Source organism: Mobula birostris, chromosome 1 (genome assembly GCF_030028105.1).
Source record: "Mobula birostris isolate sMobBir1 chromosome 1, sMobBir1.hap1, whole genome shotgun sequence".
Classification (NCBI taxonomy): domain Eukaryota; kingdom Metazoa; phylum Chordata; class Chondrichthyes; order Myliobatiformes; family Myliobatidae; genus Mobula; species Mobula birostris.
In genome coordinates this window covers 14,887,123-14,907,739 of record NC_092370.1, presented here as the reverse complement: position 1 = coordinate 14,907,739, position 20,617 = coordinate 14,887,123, and the positions used below count along the sequence as shown (strand labels likewise).

Sequence of the window (20,617 nt, the reverse complement as noted above, 5' to 3'; positions counted from 1 at the left end):
CTTAAAACTGCTAAACTGCAAGCTCGGCAAGGATGATAACACAGAACTAAAATGAACTATAGAAAAGGAGAGACCATTGTAACATATTTCAGATAAATTTCTCTTAGTTTCTGCTGCAGCTGGACCATGCTTAAAAAGACTCATTATTTAATGAAAGGGAGTGAATTATGGTCAAACTACTACAAATGTCTTTTTAAGCTCACCAAACCATTGTCAGATTGTTAATAATTAATTTATCGAAATGATGTTCTCAACTATTAGTTAATTAAAATGTTCAAGCTGGAATAAAAACAGAGACTAATTTGATCACCAAATTCATTTATTTTTGTTAAATTCATATAAACCCGACATCTGCTTCAGATGCACATAAACTCACTTTACAGGTAAGTCAGCTTCAGGCTTGCTTTGCAGAAGGCAGTTTTGTTGAATTTGAAAACCACTTTCAAGCGACATCACTCCAACGGAGACCTCAGCTGTTGTGACCCTGAAGGGCTTCGGCCATGAATAACTTGCCCATGCTCTGTGATGTGAACTCCTTGATCTGCTGGCAATAGGCATTGATTTGACCTGTAAAGTTTTGAGAAGAAAGGGGAAAAACTATTGAGAACTTGGTCATCAAAAATGGAATTAAAAAGGACTATTACAATACTCTGCAAAATATAGGGTGCCTAAGGTGCACATTTATAAGGTGCATATAAATAGGGTGCCTAAGACTTTTGCACAGTACTTAGTAATTTTATGTATTGCTCTGTACTGCTGATGCATGAAAAAAAAACAACAATTTCATGACATATGTGAGTGATGATAAATCTGATTCTGATAAGAGTCTCTGTTGTAGACTGAGAGTGGGAAGGGGACAAGGAGAGGGGAATGATTCATGGTGGGAAAAGGAGAAGGGAGAGGGGAGGGAGCAGGAAGCATCAGGGAGACATTCTGTAATGATCAGTAAGCCAATTGTTTGGAATCAAGTGACCTTGCCTGGTGTCTTAGGGCTGGGTGTGTCTGAACCCATACCACACTGCCCTGGCACTCCTCCTCTGCCACCTGTCCTACACCCATCCTGCGGCGTTCCACCCTCACCATTCCCAACATTCTTTGCTCCTGCCAGACTTACAATCTCACTCTCTGCTCTACATTGACAAATACTGTACTGTGCAAAAGTCTTAGGCATCCTGGCTATATGTGCCTAAGACCCTTGCACAGTACTCGATATACCCCATAGAAAAACGCAATTTTCTTTGGTCAGCATTTAATACACTCATTTCATTTTGTGTATTTTTTTTTTTTGTTTTAAAGTGCTTGCATGCAATCTAACCAAACAATATGGGATACAGTACAAACCCTTTTGTTTAATCATAGTAGTAGCCACATCCGTATGCGATCAACATCAAGGCTTTTTTTTATAACTTTTTCTTAAGAGCTGCTTTTTGAAAACTAACAATTTTCTCTACAATTCCATGCTAATGTAACCACAAGATGTTATGGCTGCAGAAGACGCTGTATCAAATGAGTAACATTCTACTGTTTATCCATCGTGTGATAAGTTCTTGGCGAAGACCATGCCAAGTGTTGATGCTCATTTACAAAAAGACTCCAAAGTCCAATTTAATGAGCTAAAATTTGGACTTCAATCACAATGGCCTTTACTGGTCAAATTTCACTATTTATTCAAGATTCAAGATTGTTTAATGTCATTTCAAGTACACAAGTATAAAAGAGAACAAAGTAATTGTTACTCTGGATCTGATGCAGCCCAAAAAAAATTAGACAAGGAACACAATTCTAAAAGTCCACAAAATATGTAAGACAGGGATTCCCAAGCTGGGGTCCATGCAACCCTTGCTTAATGGCATTAGTCCATGACATTAAAAAGGTTGGGAGCCCCTGTTATACGGTAATGATAATGCCTTCCCCCTCCTTTCTAGAATGCTGCTGTATGACAGAAATAAAAAGGAAGCCATGTCCATTAATTTGAGAAGTAACCAATGTTGATGGCACTTGCTAAGATCCAGTTTTGGTCACACTTAAAATATAGAAGAGTACAGCACAGTACGATGCTGTGCCAACCTTTTAACCTACTCCAAGATCAATCTAACCCTTCCCTTCCACATAGCCCACCATTTTTCTTTTTTCCATATGCCTATCTAAGAGTCTCTTAAATGTCCCTAATGTATCTGCTTCTACCATTACCGCATTCCATGAACCCACCACTTCTGATATGCCCCCTATAATTTTCTCCAATCACCTTTAAATTATGTCCGCTCATACTAGCCATTTCCGTTATGGAAAAAAGTCTCTGGCTGTCCACTCATTAAATTCCTTTTATCATCTTGTACATCTCTATCAAGTCACCTCTCATTCTCCTTCATTCCAAAGAGAAAAGCCCTAGCTCATTCAACCCATCCTCAAAAGACTTCAATGTAAGCAGCAATCTGGTAAATCTCCTCTGCACCTTTTTTAAAGCTTCTACATCCTTCCTATAATGAGGTGACCAGAAATGAACACAATACTCCAAAGCACTGTTTTACAGAGCTTTAATATTACCCCACAGCTTTTGAACTCAATCCCAAGATTAATGAAGGCCAACACACCATACGCCATCTTAACCATCAGGTGGGATCTGCACGGAACTTTGAGGGATCTGCGAACGGAGACTCCAAGATCCCTCTGCTCCTCCACAGTGCTAAAGAATCCTGCCATTAATCTTGTATTCTTGCTTAGAGATGAAGTGGATATTCCACATCTCTTCTTAACCATGGTTCCCCTCAACCTACCAATGGAACAAACCTATCCAGAACCCTATGCAATGACCAGGGAATGGGGGAAAGAGAAGGGAGAAGATCAGGAAATGGGGGGGGGGGGGGGGAGAGAAGAGGAGGGAAAAGATAAGGGTATGGTTATGTTATCCTTCATAATGCCTTGCTCACCTTACATTTTTGGGATCCAGCTGTTGGAAACCACTGCCTTTTTTATAATACTTTTTAATAAGATTTGTACTTTTAACAAACTCATGTATTTTTCACACTCACTGGCAGAAAGCGGTATAGCAGGTAAACCTTTTTCATTAGCCAAGTATATTAGCACATTACCTACATAGTATAATTGTTTTAATTATGTACCTTATTAACTAATTTATCTCTATCTATAGAATGTTCTTTATTTTATCTATAAAAGTGATAGATTTTTCAGAAGCATCATCTATATTCTTTTGTCTGACACCTCAGTGCCATTTCTCAGATCTTTATTTAGTTTGCTTAGTATGTTTGTTTGCACTTTAAAATAAACTGAAATCAAAACTGCTCACCATTTCTGACTCCTGGGACAAGCCTAAGGATCAGAAATTAAACAGAGATCCAACACAGCTAATAAAATCTTCTTAAACAATTTAAGGCAGAACTCATCATAAATGTAATGGTTTTAAGAGAAAAATCATTTGCAAGTTATCAAATAATTCCTTTCCTACAACTTCATTATTTAGAGAAAGTACAATTATAATAACGTTTTCCCCTTACTTAGAACCAAGTTCTCACATCCTTAAGTTATTTTTTTTCCTTTACACACTCCAGTTTGAAATGGGGTGGTAATATTGAAGGAATACTGGTACAACAAAACAAACTTTGGAAAGAAAACTAGATCAGATTATTATTATTATTCAGTCCTGCTGAAGGGTCTGAAACGTTGACTATACTCTTTTTCATAGATGCAGCCCAGCCTGCTGAGTTCCTCCAGCATCTGTGTGTGTTGCTTGGATTTCCAGCATCTGCAGATTTTCTCTTGTTTCAGATTATTATTTAAATGGCGAACAATTGCAGCATGCTGCTGTGCGGAAAAACTTTGCAGTGCTTATGCACAAATTGCAAAAGGTTGATTTGTAGGTGCAACAGTTTATCAAGAAGGCAAATGGAATGCTGGCCTTCACTGCTAGAGGGATTGAATTTAAGAGCAGGGAGGTTATGTTACAACTCCGGAGTACTAGTGAGGCCACATCTGGAGTACTGTGTGCAGTTCTGGTCTCCTTACAGATATACTGGCTTTGGAGGTGGTACCATGGAGGTTCATTAAAGAGATGAGGGAGTTAGGCTACGAGGAGATATTGAGTTGCACGGGACTATACTTGCTGGAATTCAGAAGAATGGGGAAGGGATCATAGTCATAGAAAAGTACAGCACAAAAACAGCCAATCGCCCATCTAGAAGCACTTAAGCTGCCTACTGCCATTGACCTGCACCCAAACCATAGTCCTCCATACCCGTACCATCCATTTACCCATCCAAACTTCTCTTAAAACATTGAAATTGAGCTCACATGGACCACTAGTGCTCACAGTTCATTCCACACTCACGACCCTCTGAATGAAAACCTTTCCCCTCATGCTCTCCTTAAACATTTCACCTTTCACTCTTAACTCATGTTCTCTAGTTGTATTCCCACCCAACCTCAGTGGAAAATTCCTGCTTGCATTTACCCTACCTATACCCCTCATAATTTTGTATAGCTGTATCAAAACTTCCCTTAACCTTCCATATTCCACGGAAAAAACTCCTAACCTATTATAATTTTTCCTTATAACTCAGGTCCTCCAGTCCCAGCAGCATCCTTGTAAATTTTCTCTGTAGAAATATATTAATTATGAAAGGGATAGATAAGATAGGGGCAAGGAAATTGCTTCCACTGGAAAGTGAGACTAGAACTAGGAAACATTGCTTCAGATTCAGGGGAATAGATTCAGGATGGGGTGAAAATACTTTTCGCAGAGAACAGTGAGCCTGTGGAATTCTTTGCCTCGGGAAACAGTAGAGGGCTTGTCGTGGGTGTAGGGGATCCTTAATGATGGATACTGCCTTCATGAGACATCGTCTTACAGGAAATTGTTATATTGTCTCACAGGAAAAGAAAGACTTCTATGGTTGAGCAAAAGTTGCAACTTATGAAGTTGAGAAAATTAGAAAAAATAAGGATGCTGCTATTTCTTCTGTGCTGCAGCTGAAAATAGTTATTATAAAGTAGGTCTTAGCCAACTACCCATGTCTTCTTTACCACTCACTTGTCACAATACAGCAAACTAGAGAAACACTGATGAGTTCCTCATTTTTGATCAAACCTTAACAACAAAAATAAACCTAATCTTAATGCTTCAAATAGCAGTTAAAAACTACTGCTATCAGCTATGTCAAGATGTGATTTGTTCCAGTTGTACTGCTGTTAAACAGCTAAATGTAATGCTTTTAAATAAAGAGACTACTCCTACACTCTATTTTTGGATGCTTGGTCTTAAGGCAAAGCCACAGGACACCAAATGAAAATCTCCTTTCCTTTCCACCACTAAGGATTGCAAGAGAAATAATTTTGAACCGAATTTATACAGCACACACACTAACCCAGTCTATAGCATAAAACTTGCACCAATTACACAATAAGACAAAGGAGCAGAATTAGGCCATTCAGCCCATCAAATCTGCACCACCATTCTAACAAGGCAAATTTATTATTCCCTTCAACCCCATTCTCCCATTGCCTCCCCGAAACCCTTGACACACTTTCTATTTAGGATCCTATCAACCTCTGCTTTAAATATACCAATGACTTGGCCTCCACAGTCAACTGTAGCAGTGAATTCCACAGATTCATCACCCTATGGCTGAAGAAATTCCTCCTCATCTCTGTCCTAAAGGGATGTCCTTGTATTCTGAGGCTCTGCCCTCTGGTCCTAGGCTCCCTCTCTGTAGTGTAATTATAATTCTCTACAAACTGGCGTTGGTCCAGCTTATGCTGAATTTAAGATTGTTGCATATAATCACTCTCTGTGATCCACGTATGATTAATGGTACACAAAGCCGGTTCTCAGCTTAAATCTGCCAGCCCAAGTGGTGGATGCAGGTTCGATTTCAACATCTAAGAGAAGTTTGGATTAAGTACATGGACGAGAGGGGTATGCAGGGCTATGGTTTAGGTGCTGGTCGAAGGGACTGGGCAAAATAATAGTTCGGAATGGACTAGATGGGCAGGGACTCGTTTCTCTGCTGCTGTGCTCTATGACACCTGTTAATGTTACAAGACTATTTTGAAAGCTTTTAAATATTTTTGATAATCAGATATTTAAAGCTGAAGTAAATGATTTCAAAATTTAAATTATTAAAAAAATAGAAAACATAAATCAGGTTAATTTTAAACTAAACATAGAAATAATTAAAATATTAAAATGAAGTAGAATAGTTTAAAATAATTCACAGGCGTAGAATAACCATCAAAAAGGTTTTCTGCTGTGACTTAACATAGATCTTGAATGGTGCATCCCCAGTGTAATGCTGAGGAATTCCCACAAGACTGTGCTTCTCCATTGGACTTCAGCTGGAGTTCCTCAAAGATGTAGTGACAGTTTCAATACCATGTATCATTCAGTTATTCCTAGACTCTGTGTGCATAAATAAATTCAAAGTTTAATTCTGTTTGAACAGGCGGACATCAGCAGTTACCATAGAAACTACTGGCCACAGTTACAAAATAGCGTAGTAACATTTTACAGTGCCCGTGATAACTGATCGGGGTTCAACTCCGTAAGGAGTTTGCATGTTCTTCTCATGTCCATGCAAGTATCCTATGAATGATCCAGTTTCCTCCCACATTCCAAACAACATTTATAGAAGTTAGGGTTAGTAAGTTGTGGGCATGCTATGTTGGCACTGAAAGCGTGGTGAAATTGCAGGCACATTCTCAGACTGTGCTGGTCATTAATGAAATTAATTTCACTGCATGCTTTGATGTTCGTGGGAAAAAATAAGGCTAATCTTTAATCTTAAAAAAATCTAATCAAGTTTTGGACCATTAACATATCGATTTCATTCAGAAAGATTAACTGGAGGAATGTAAAAACAAGGGTGCTCTACAGAAACAAAAATCAAGATACTGGAGGGAAACCCTAGGGAGAACAGATGATCAGCATTTTGTACAAAGTACTTTCTCGGAACCTCTTGAGCTTGGGGTGAATACAAAAGGTTCACTATGGACCTAACTGTACTACGTTTGACATGGAATTGTTTAATATTCTGCTTGCTCTTTTCCTTCCCTTATAAATTTCTAACCTGCAACAAGCAGTGTTTCAAGTCTTGGTGGCGGTTGCGGTGGTTTGAATAACTTGTTGGGATCTTCTTCTGGCAAGGGTGCCTCTCCTCTGCTTTGTCGTTGGCTATTTTCCAGCTGGCGTCTGTGAAGATACTGCAAGAAAAATAAAGCATGCTCTCAATTCAAGGATTTCAGATAACTGTATTGAATAATCCCTTTTATCTTTTGCATGGTAGGGATGGGAATTATAGAGGGAGGAAAAACATTCATTATCACCTCTCCATGTTTTTATCCAAAAGGAAACTTGGATGAGCCTGGGGTTTGTTAATGAGACGAACAGTGGAACTCATTTTGCTCATCACTTAATGGCGGAAATGTGACAGCAATTTGAGAAAGTGTGTGCAGAGTTAAACACCAAAATCTATGTTTTGTCAGGGACAATCCCCATAACTTCTTCAACAGGATCTGAAAGCCTTTTCTTGTGTAATTAGCAGAATCCAGCTAACTAATGAGAAATTCAACTGTTTTCACACTATTTTTGATTTATAATAGACCTAAAAAATAGAAATAGAACTGAGTTTCTAAACGGCTCACAATGATAGACCCAACCACTTTGTATGTATATGTACTGGACTTTAAATGAGTATAATTCCCACAGATTGTTTTCAGTATTCTATAGATTTTAATATTTAAAAAGTGAAAAGGATTATTTTAGCTTCTTTTTTGTGTTCACCCTCTGTAAAATATTGTACTTAGTCAAAGATGTGCACTTATTTATTAATAGATCATGCATTAGTTATATAGTACTGATCTCCTCCAAAAGTAGACAGTTTACAGATTACAGTGAATTTCAAAAATTACAATGTGCTGTGTGACTAGGTGCACTGATTTTGCATGTGAATGCATGTGGTTAAATGTACCCAGATACACATACCTAAGCCATTTCATAAATCAGATAGCAAGTGGCTTTACAAACTACCTTCATTTCATTCAATCTGTGCAATCTTTCTTTGCATAGTAAGACAAAAGTTAGTACTTTTTGCACTCTATTTTACTCTTGAAGGGTCTTGGCCCAAAATGCCGACCCTTCATTCCTCTCCGTAGATACTGCCCGAGCTACTGAGTTCCTCCAGCATTTTGCATGTGTTACTCTGGATTTCCAACATCTGCAGAATCTCTTGTGCTTATGCCTTTTTATTTCTGGTATTTCTGTAAGAATTTTTCAATCGGCTGTCCACGTGATGACATAACTGGACACCGTCAATCCATGTGCAGTAAAGAAATGCTTACTATAAAGGCTTCAAGGTCAGCAAAGAGCACAACATTGTTGCAGATGTTAAAATCAAAATCAACATGCCTGATCAGTACCTCCCCCCACCATTGACAAATTATGAAGTCCAACTGTGTGAATTAAACTATAAGATCACAGGAGCAGAATGAGACTATTCGGCCCATCAAGTCTGCATCCCTATTCCATCATGGATCATTTATTATTTCTCTCAACCTCATTCTCCTGCCTTCTGCTCATAACTTTTAACACCTTTACTAATCAAGAACCTATCACCTCTGCTTTAAATATACCTAAAGACTTGGCCTCTACAGCGTCTGCGGCATTGAATTCCACAAGTTCACCACCCTCTGGCTAAAGAAGAAGTTCCTCCACATCTCTATTCTAAAGGGATGTCCTTCTATTCTGAGGCTATGCACTCTGGTCCTAGAATCTCCCACTACTAGAAGCATCCTCTCCACCCCCACTCTGCCTGGGCATTTCAATATTCAGTAGGTTTCAATGAGATTGCCCCTCACTGTTCTAAAGGATCACTGTTAATAGATCCTAGATTGGTCAAATGACACTGATCTACTCCAAAAGTAGACAAGTTGTTCCCATAGCACAGTGCATTTCAAAAACTGCTACAATATGCTATGCGACTTGGGATCTAAAGTTCGGAGTGCTGAGCTTGTGTTGAACCTAGCAAATGGTTAAATGTACCCAAATGTCCATACTTAAAGCCATTTCATACAAGACCATAAGACTTAGGATCAGAATCAGACTATTCAGACCATCTAGTCTGCTGTGCCATTCCATCATAGCTGATTTATTATCCTTCTCAGTCCAGAGCCATCAAACACCCCTCATATGTTAATTCTTTCATTCCAGAGATTACTCTCATCAACCTCCTCTGGATCCTCTCCAATGCCATCTCAGATACTAAATGACTTAACAGACTAACTGCTTTTCATTCAATCTGTGTTTGCAAAGTAATACAAAAATTAAGTAAACTATGCACTCTATTTTAATGAGTTACTGCCAGCCTTGACTTAGATAATTGACTCCCCTCCTGAATCAAGCAGGAGCCAGCCAAAATAGCAATTTGTTTAAAAATCTTACTTTCATTGTGTAGTTCTCTCTGTTTCTTACTTTAATGCTCTTAAGGGGCGGGTCAAGGCCCAGACAATCTATGCTGTGTGCACATTACATGGAATAACAACATAATTGGCTTTAGATACTTACAGTGACAAGCTAACTAATTGACCATCTCCAACATCTAAACTGTAACCATCTGGTAATTATTTTAAAATGTGGAAATGCCTTTTAGCTCTACAAATCATCCAAGTATCATACTTCTCCAACCCCTTTCTGTGAAGCAATGGTTAAAAGATAGCAAATGTGCCTTCTGACAATAAATAAACTTCTATGGATTTACAAAAATTTAAATGAAAAACCTCACTGCTTGCACTATGTAATGAGTGCATTACAAAAATAAACCTATGAATTATTGAGTTTAAATTTAGAAGGGAAAAATACTAGAAAGTTTAAAATGGTTTTTATTTCTAATTTGTAATGCACAATTTTTAAAAACTCTGAAAGGTTACCAGTGCAAATAAAGTATGGTTGTATTAAGTTAACACACAGTGACTAAGTTCATAAATGTGTATCTAAAGATGCAAAAAAATTCATAGATTCAACACAGACAACTTTCAGATGGTTGCCAAATACCTGGGCTTTGACTCAGCAAATGAAGGGAAACTGACCTTTCCCTGAGGGAAGAAAGGAAGCTAACACAGCATTCTGTGCCGAAAAAGAGCAGCAATAAAAATGAGAAAAGAAAAATATTCATTTCTCGTGATTCATTTTAAACAGTTTAGAATAACCGCCATGACATCATTGGGCAGCTTCTAAGTGTGTGCCTCCCACAGTCTGTAGTGAGTGATAGCAGAATGATGGTATAGATTCTAAATTTTGCCAGTGCAAGAGATTTGATTTAACTTACTTGTTGTTTTTGCTGCTGCTGCTTAGTTACATTCCTCATGTAAGTATTATATTTAATGATATCTTGGCTCATTTCATCCACTCTGTCCATTAAAAGCTGGAGGTTCTTCTCTAGATGATTTCTGTTAAGACACAAGCATCAAAGGTTTCATTTACCACACAAAATATGTTCTTTTACTCCAAATTTTAAAACAATCATATAGATAGCTCAACAGCCTACAAGTATGTTAGTTCCAGTGAAGATAAGTTACAACTGCTGGATCCTTATACTTTTGTGATCCAAAGGATCTTCAGAAATCAGGAATGAGGCACAATATTTATTTTTTATTGACAAAAGATTCAGCAGATGCTGGAAATCCAAAGTAATACACACAAAATGCTAGATGAACTCAGCAGATCAGACAGCATCTATGCAGAAGCTTAAAAAATTGACTTTTCAGGCCAAAACCTTTCATCACATGTCCTGATGAATGGTCTTGGCCTGAAACATTTACTGTTTACTTCTCTCCACGGATGCTAGGTGACCTACCCAGTTCCTCTGGTATTTCACAAACACGAGAAAACCTTCAGATGCATCTGATTGTTTTATTAACTATTACAACAACAGAACATGTACAAGAGAGAGGTGCTGAGAGAACAAAGAAAAAGAAAAAAATAGCCGTGGTCATCTCACATTCAGACTAGAGATAACAAAATTCCAGTAATAGCAATTAACCGAACATATAACAAAGTGCGGTGACACCTGCTACAGAAACTTTCTACAAAATACAGAAGCAACTCTACTGTAATTACTGGAAAATTCACTGAACAACTATATATATAGGTGACTACAGTATTGTGCAGAAGTACATATATAGATAGGGTACCTTAAGACTTTTGTACAGTACTGTAGTCATTTTAATGTATTACACTGTTCTGCTGCCGCAAAAAATATACAAATTTCATGACATGTGAGTGATGATAAACCTGATTCTGATATGGGTCTCTATTGTCCACTTGCACTACCCCAGGCCCCTAGCAGTCCCCTGCCACCTGTCGCACACCCCTCCCCTCCCCCCCCCGTGCTCGACCCTCGCCATTCCCAACAACTTTGCTCCCGTCAATATTACAAACTCGCTCTCCACTCCACGTTGACAAATACAGTACTGTGCAAAAATCTTTGGCACCCTAGCTATATAAATGTGCCTAAGACTTTTGCACGGTACTACATATAAAAATTCAAGAAAGGTAACAATTCTACACCACCCAACATAACTGACGTTAATTAAAGATAACAGAGATAATCAAGAATAGTCAACATTCTACCACCAGCTTGAGTTCTAATAATTATATACCTGGAATCCCAATCAACTACTTTGGTTACAATACCAAATGGACTAGAAAGCAAAGCTTGTGGTATTTTAGCCCTGATGGAAAATCTACATCAGTACTGACTAGCACCTGGCCAGACATCCTGCCAAAAACCTCAAGGATTGAAGACTAGATATCCTGATCTTCCAACCCTTCTCAGCTACATCAGCTGGAGAAGCCAGACAATACAAACTGCATTTGGTTGCCAAGGAATACGACTGCCATGTACAATTCACATATACAATGTGCAATTTTCATTAAACATGATTATGATTTCAAACAGTCATTGCTGTAAAGTGTGCAAGAGGGCAGGCAGTTTAAACCTATACAATCTGAAAAAGACGAGAAAATCTGCTGGTGCTGGAAATTCAAAGCACACATACAAAATGCTGGAGGAGATTAGCTGGTCAGGCATAATCTATGGAAACCTATGGACTGGAAAGGAAGGGGGGAAATCAGAGGAAGAAGGTTGGGGGGGGGAGAAGGAAGAATTACAAGGTGGTAGGTGATTCCACTCCTCCACTTCTCCTAGTATTACCTGTCACCTACCACCTTGTATTTCTTCCGCCCCCACACCACCTTACTCTGACTTCCAGCAACACACACAAAATGCTGGTGAACGCAGCAGGCCAGACAGCATCCATAGGAAGAAGCACAGTCGACGTTTCAGGCCGAGACCCTTCGTCAGGACTAACTGAAAGAAGAGATAGTAAGAGATTTTAAAGTTGGAGGGGGAGGGGGAGATTCGAAATGATAGGAGAAGACAGGAGGGGGAGGGATGGAGCCAAGAGCTGGAAAGTTGATTGGCAAAAGGGATACAAGGCTGGAGAAGGGAGAGGATCATGGGACGGGAGGCCGAGGGAGAAATAAAGAGAGAGGGCAGCACCAGAGGAAGATGGAGAGCAGGCAAGGAGTTATTGTGTGTGTGTGTGTGTGTGTGTGTGTGTGTGTGTGTGTGTGTGTGTGTGTGAGTGAGTGAGTGAGTGAGTGAGTGAGTGAGTGAGTGAGAGAGAGAGAGAGAGAGAGAGAGAGAGAGAGAGAGAGAGAGAGAGAGAGAGAGAGAGAGAGAGAGAGAGAGAGGGACAGAGGGGGAGAGAGAAAGAAAGAAAAAATAATAAACAAATAAGTAAATAAGGGATGGGGTAAGAACGGGAGGAGAGGCATTAACGGAAGTTAGAGAAGTCAATGTTCATGCCATCAGAGGTTGGAGGCTACCCAGACAGAATATAAGGTGTTGTTCCTCCAACCTGCGTGTAGCTCCATCCTGAGAGGAGAGGAGGCCATGGATAGACATGTCAGAATGGGAATGGGATGTGGAATTAAAATGTGTGGCCACTGGGAGATCCTGCTTTCTCTGACGGACAGAGCGTAGGTGTTCAGCGAAACGGTCTCCCAGTCTGCATCGGGTTTTACAAATATATAAAGGATGTTCAATCCCTTCCCAACTATGTTCATGACACTTCTTATGCTCTGGATTTTTTCGAGCCCCCACCACTTTATTTTCATCATGGATGTCTGGTCCCTATATACCTCCATCCCCCACCATGAAGGTCTCAAAGCTCTCGCTTCTTTTTGGATTCCAGACCTAACCAGTTCCCCTCTACCACCACTCTCTTCCGTCTAGCGGAATTAGTCCTTACTCTTAATAATTTCTCCTTTGGCTCCACCCACTTCCTCCAAACTAAAGGTGTAGCCATGGGCACCCTTATGGGTCCTAGCTATGCTTGCCTTTTTGTTGGCTTTGTGGAACAATCTATGTTCCGTGCCTATTCTGGTATCTGTCCCCCACTTTTCCTTCGCTACATCGACGTCTGCATTGGCGCTGCTTCCTGCACGCATGCTGAGCTCGTTGACTTTATTAACTTTGCCTCCAACTTTCACCCTGCCCTCAAGTTTACCTGGTCCATTTCCGACACCTCCCTCCCCTTTCTAGATCTTTCTGTCTATATCACTGGAGACAGCTCAGCTACTGATGTCTACGATAAGCCTACTGACTCACAGCTACCTGGACTATTCCTCTTCCCACCCTGTCTCTTGCAAAAATGTCATCCCCTTCTTGCAATTCCTCCGTCTCCGCCGCATCTGCTCTCAGGATGAGGCCTTTCATTCCAGGACAAAGGAGGTGTCTTCCTTTTTTAAAGAGAGGGGCTTCCCTTCCTCCACCATCAACTCTGCTCTCAAATGCATCTCCCCCCATTTCACGCACATCTGCTCTCACTCCATCCTCCCGCCACCCCACTAGGAATAGGGTTCCTCTTGTCCTCACCTACCATCCCACCAGCCTCCGGGTCCAACATATTATTCTCTGTAACTTCCGCCACCTCCAACGGGATCCCACCACTAAGCACATCTTTCCCTCTCCCCCCTTTCTGCTTTCCGCAGAGACCGCTCCCTACGCAACTCCCTTGTCCATTTGTCCCCCCATCCCTTCCCACCAATCTCCCTCCCAGCACTTATCCTTGCAAGCAGAACAAGTGCTACACATGCGCTTACACTTCCTCCCTCACCACCATTCAGGGCCCCAGACAGTCCTTCCAGATGAGGAGACACTTCACCTGTGAGTCGGCTGGGGTGATATACTGTGTCCGGTGCTCCCGGTGCGGCCTTCTATATATTGGCGAAACCCGATGCAGGCTGGGAGACCGTTTCACTGAACACCTACGCTCTGTCTGCCAGAGGAAGCAGGATCTCCCAGTGGCCACACATTTTAATTCCACGTCCCATTCCCATTCTGATATGTCTATCCATGGCCTCCTCTACTGTCAAGATGAAGCCACACTCAGGTTGGAGGAACAACACCTTATATTCCATCTGGGTAGCCTCCAACCTCTGATGGCATGAACATTGACTTCTCAAACTTCCGTTAATGCCCCTCCTCCCCTTCTTATCTTCTCTCTCTCTCTCTCTCTCTCTCTCTCTCTCTCTCTCTCCCCCCCCCCCCCCTCTCCCTGTAACTCCTTGCCTGCTCTCCATCTTCCTCTGGTGCTCCTCTCCCCCTTTCTTTCTCCCTCGGCCTCCTGTTCCATGATCCTCTCATATCCCTTTTGTCAATCAACTTTCCAGCTCTTAGTTCCATTTCTCCCCCTCCTGTCTTCTCCTATCATTTCAGATCTCCCCCTCCCCCTCCCACTTTCAAATCGCTTACTATCTCTTCTTTCAGTTAATCCTGATGAAGCGTCTTGGCCCGAAATGTCAACTGTCTGGCCTGCTGCATTCCACCAGCATTTTGTGTGTGTTGCTTGAATTTCTAGCATCTGCAGATTTCCTCGTGTTTGCGTTAGTCTTCCTTTCCAGTCCTGATGAAGGGTTTTGGCCCAAAACTACGACTGCTTGCTCTTTTCCATGGATGCTGCCTGGCCTGTTGATTTCCTCCAGCATTTTGTGTGTGTTGCAATCAGAAAAATACCTAAGAAGAAATGTACTAGAGCTAAAGTTACGAATGAAGATTATCCAAGACTCTGACTTAGGGGAGTTACGCATGTGCAAAGCAGGAAAGACAATGGACTAAATGATTTTACTGAGTATCATTAGTCACGGTACATGCTGGGCTACTTACAGTGCGGGAGTGACAAACCTATCCTACCGAGACAAATAATGTGCGCACTCGAAAGACCATAGGACCATAAAGTGTGGGAGCAGAATTAGGCCATTTGGCCCATCAAATCTGCTCCGCTATTTCACCATGGCTGGTCCAATTTTTTCTCAGCCCCAATCTCCTGCCTTCTTCCTGTATCCCTTCGTGCCTCAACCAATCAAGAACCTATCAACCTCTGCCTTAAATATACGTAAAGACTTGGACTCCACAGCAGCCCATGGCAAAGAATTCCACAGATTCACTAGTCTCTGGCTAATTAAATTCCTCATCTCCATTCTAAAAGGACGTCCCTCTCTTCTGAGGCTGATTCCTATGGTCTGAAGACTCTCCCACCATAGGAAACATCCTCTCAACATCCACTCTCTCAAGGCCTTTCACCATTCGATAGGTTTCAATTAGGTCCATAATTCATATCGATAAGATGCTCTTCATATGACAAGCTATTCAATCCTGGGATCATTTTCGTGAACCCCTCTTGAACCCACTCCAGTTTCAGCACATCCTTTCTAAGATAAGGGGACAAAACTGCTCACAATATTCCAAGTGATGCCTCACCAGTGTTTTATAAAGTCTCAATATTAGATCCTTCCTTTCATAGTCTAGTCCTCTTGAAGTGAATGCTAGCATTGTATTTGCCTTCCTCACCACAGACTCAACCTGCAAATTAAACTTCAGGGAATCCTGCACAAACACTCCCAAGTCCTTTGCACCTCAGATTTTTGTATTATCTCTATCTTTAGAAAACAGTCAACCCTTTTATTTCTTCTACCAAAGTGCATGACCATACACTTTCCGACACTATATTCCATCTGCCATTTCTTTGTCCACTCTCCAAATCCTTCTAAGTCTTCTGTAGCCTCTATTCTCTTCTTTCTCAAAAACTAACTGTCCCTCCACCTTCTTTCATATCATCTGAAAACTTTGCAACAAAGTCATCAATTCCATCACCCAAATCATTGATATACAACATAAAAAGAATTGGTCCCAACACAGACCCTTATGGAACACCACTAGTCACCAGCAGCCAGTCAGAAAAGGCCCCCTTTATTCCCACTCTTTGCCTCCAGCCAATCAGCCACTTCTGATTGACCACGTTAAACTCTCATGCATAGGAGGGCCCAATCGATTATTCACCGCATGACCAATTGGCCGTATACACACTTGCTATAGTCTCGCAATTGATCCGATATGGCTCAAGGGGGCTTTACAACACACATGAATTACCAAACTGGACAATCTGCATTTGTAAAATAAATATACATATTGACCATTTAAAATTTTTTGTTTCTATCACAGCTTGTAATCCAATGTAGTAATATGATCGTAATCTGCACAACTAAATCTGAAATTTATGCACAAAATCATAATGCCTTTGATGAGGAAGAATCTAAATTCAAAAAACTGCTATATAAGATATTAAGTGCAGAGAATGTACAATTAGTACAACTTGATAAATTGCTGTGGCAAATGTTTGAGAGTTACTACCTTCAATAAATGACAGCTCTTTGTTTTTGCCTTCACAAATATAAACACAAATGTGCCAAACACACTGACACTTTGAGAAGCATGTGATGTTGTTGCTCCAGGGACTAACAGAGAAATGTTCTGGTGTCAAGGGAATGAAGAATGAGGCTCTCTAATTAAGGGAATGACATTGGCAGGCAATGTGGTAAGTCAGGGACACAGACATTTGTCCTCTAAATGAAATGACTGGACATGTTCCTGAGGACAAACAATTTCATAGTCCAGGGTGAAGATATAGAACACACTGGCCAAGTCATGTGGGAATACAAAGATTAAAGATTAGCTTTATTTGTCATATGTACATCTCAAAGAGTTAACTGGGGAATATGTGGAGGGATCAGTAATGATCTTTCAGGAATCAATAAATTCTGGAATGGTTCAGGAGGACTTGAAAATTGCAAATGTCACTCCACACTTTTATAAGGGAGGGAGGCAGAAGAATGGAAATTATAAGCCAGTTAGTCTGATTTCCATGGTTGAGAAGAAGTTGGAGTCCATTATTGAGGAACAGGTTTTGGGGTACATGGAGGCACATAATAAAATAGGTCAAAGTCAGCATGGTTATCTTAAGGAGGAATCTTGCCTGAGGAATCTATTGAGATTTTTTGAGGAAATAACAGGCAGGATAGACAAAGGAGAATCAGTGCATGCTGTTTACTTGGACTTTCAGAAGGCCTTTGACAAGGCACAGGCTACCAATTCTGTGTATGAAAATAGTTGGTTTGTAGAGGTCTAATTATTTTGTTTACACAAAGGAAGTGGCAACACAACAGCTACAGAAGCAAGGAAAGCATAGAATATACTTGTCTTTATCAGTCAGGGCACTGAGCATAAAATGCAGGAAATCATGATACAGCTGCCAAATATGGAGTTAGACCATATATGATTTATTGTGTATAGTTCTGAGTACCACATTACAGAAAGGATGTGAAGGCTTTGGAGAGGGAGTAGAAGCAGTTCACAAGGATGTTGCCTGGGATTCGATAGCATTAGCTATAAGGAGACATTGCATAATTCTGGAATTTTTTTCCACTGGACCACAGGAGGCTAAGGGGTAACCAGAATGACATCATATGAAGAACATTTGATGGCTCTGGGCCTGAATTCACTAGAATTCAGAAAAATGAAGGGTGACCTAATTGAAATCCATCAAATGGTGATCCCCACCACCGAGGTTATGCGCTTTTTTCGCTGCTCCCTCAGATAGAAGGTACAAGAGCTTCAGGACTTGCACCACCAGGTTCAAGAATAGTTAATACCACACAACAATCAGGCTCTTAAATAAAAGGAGGTAACTACATTCAACTTCACTTGCCCCATCATTGAACGTTCCCACAACAAATTATCTCACTTTCATGGCCTCTTTATCTCATTACCGCATCTTCTTGTTATTTAATGTTACTTATTTTCATTTGCAATCGCATAGTTTGTTGTCTTCTGCACTCTGGTTGGTGTTTCATTGATCCTGTTATAGTTACTATCCTACAGATTTGCTGAGTATGCCCACAAGAAAATGAATCACACAAGTTGAATATGTTTCACTTCGAAAATAATATTTACTTTGAACTTTGTGAGCTCCTGGTAGGGTCACCCATACCAGTAAGGTCAAGGGAAGGCTTACTCAGCCCAGGTTGCTGTTTATTGACAACACAACCATTTCTACAGTCCTGATCAAAAAGCTCCAAAAACCTGGGCCTCTGTACCTCCCTCTGCAACTGGATCCTTGACTTCCTCACTGGAAGACCACAGTCTGAGCGGATCAGAAATAACATCTCCACCTCGCTGATAATCAACACTGATGCACCTCAAGGATGTGTACTTAGCCCACTGCTCTACTCTCTTTACACCCATTACTGTGTGGCTAGGCACAGCTGAAATGCCATCTATAAACTTGCTGACAACATAAATACTGTAGCCAGAATTTCAGATGGTGATAAGAAGGTGTACAGGAGCAAGATATACCAGCTGGTTGAGAGGAGTTACAGGTCGGCTGGTGGTGCAGTGAGATCAGCGCTGGGCTTGAGAATGGAGGTTCCCGAGTTCGATCCAGTGACAGTCCACTCCCGAGCGCACTCTCCATCCGTGCCGGGTTGATGTCAAGCCTCGTAAATAAAACACTGCCACCTCCAGTCTAAGTTCCCATGCGGAACATTGTGGAGGATCAAATACCCAAACCTAGCATTCAATATCAGTAAGACCAAAGAATTGATTATGGACTTCAGAAAGGGTAAGACGAAGGAACACACACCAGTTCTCATTGAGGGATCAGAAATGGAAAGGGTGAACAATTTCAAGTTCCTGGGTGTCAACATCTCTGAGGATCTATCTCGGGTCCAACACATCGACGCAGTTAGAAAGGCAGAACAACAGCGGCTATATTTCATTAGGTGTTTCAGGAGATTTGGTATATCACCAAAGATGCGCAGCAATTTCCTCAGGTGTACCATGGAGAGCATTCTAACTGGCTGCATCATCGTCTGGTATGGGGGAGACCACAACACAGGATCAAAATAAGCTGCAGAAAGTTGTGAACTCAGACAGCTCCATCACGGGCCTCCACAGCATCCAGGACAACTCCAAGGAGTGACTCCTCAAAAAGGAGGGACACCCATCACCCAGGACATGCCCTGTTCTCAATGCCGCCATCAGGGAGGAGGTACAGAAGCCTGAAGGAACACACTCAATGATTCATGAATAGCCTCTTCCCCTCTGCCATCAAATTTCTGAATGGTCATTGAACCCTTGAACATTACCTCACTACTTGTTATCTCTTTTTGCACTGGTAATTTAACTTCTTTAATAAATATATACTTCTTACTGTAATTTACAAATATTATGTATTGCACTGTAGTACTGCCGCGCGAAAACAAATTTCATGACATATGCCAGCGATATTAAACCTGATTCTGAGGTTCTGAACAAAGAGTGATCCAACTGAGACCTCAACGGTGGAGAAGATGACGTCACATCACAATGGTAGTGAAAGCAGAGGAAGGCTGCATCAGTGAAGGGTCCTGAGTCGATTTGCACTCTTTGCTACTGGACCCTGACCAATATCTGTCAAGGAATATGAGGTCGCTCCTGGTACAGCAGCCTCTCTACGTTAAAAAAAGTTCTCCATTAAGGAAATCCACCCTAACATACCAATTATGTGGATCCCGGATCAGCCTGTACAACCAAAGTTCGAAGTACACTATCAAAGTATGATACAATCTTGAAATTCCTCTACTTACAGACAGCCACAAAGCAAGAAACCCAAAAGAGTCCAATTTTTTTAAAAAAAAGACCAACACCCTAAGCACAGAGAGAAAAAATAGATAAAAATCATGCAAACAATAAAAGCAAGCAATAGCGTTCAGAACCAAAACGGAGTCCATAGACCTGAAACCTGGAGCAGGCCCATAGCCTCAGACTCAATTCATCAAGTCGTCTCAAAGCTCGCAGGTACGACGTGCATAGCAACTGGAGCAGTCCCACAGCCTCAGTGTCAGGGAGAGGGGAGTAAACGTCGTGGAAGAGCAAGTGGTATTGGCTCGACCCTCACCTGAGGACTCACTAAAAGACGACCCCTTTTGAAACTATCATATTCGATGGATGAGTATACTACTACTACTACTGATGATCTTCATTCCTGTTCAAATGAGGTGAACTTTGTTTACATTCAGTAGCATACCTGCACAAACTTGGTGGCCTGGAAAGCCTCGGTCGACTTATATGTAAATTACTGCACTACATTAAGTAAATTTACCTGCAACAGAAAGGCTGGAAACACTCAGCTGGCCAGTATATTTCAGGTCAATGAACCTGATAGAAGTGTA

The 20,617-nt window shown here is 41.0% G+C and overlaps 1 protein-coding gene across 1 annotated transcript in view; it reads right to left on the bottom strand.

Annotated features, from left to right (window-relative positions):
- Positions 1–301: 301 nt before the first annotated feature.
- LOC140192437 (eukaryotic translation initiation factor 3 subunit H-like) overlaps positions 302–20,617 on the bottom strand; it is a 155,229-nt gene continuing 134,913 nt past the window's right edge. The window contains exons 6-8 of the mRNA XM_072250272.1: positions 10,332–10,452; positions 7,080–7,212; positions 302–567 (exon numbers count right to left, since the gene is read on the bottom strand). Of these exons, the coding sequence (XP_072106373.1) occupies positions 470–567; positions 7,080–7,212; positions 10,332–10,452 (352 nt within the window). The 3' untranslated portion in view covers positions 302–469. The remainder of the gene's footprint in view (positions 568–7,079; positions 7,213–10,331; positions 10,453–20,617) is intronic.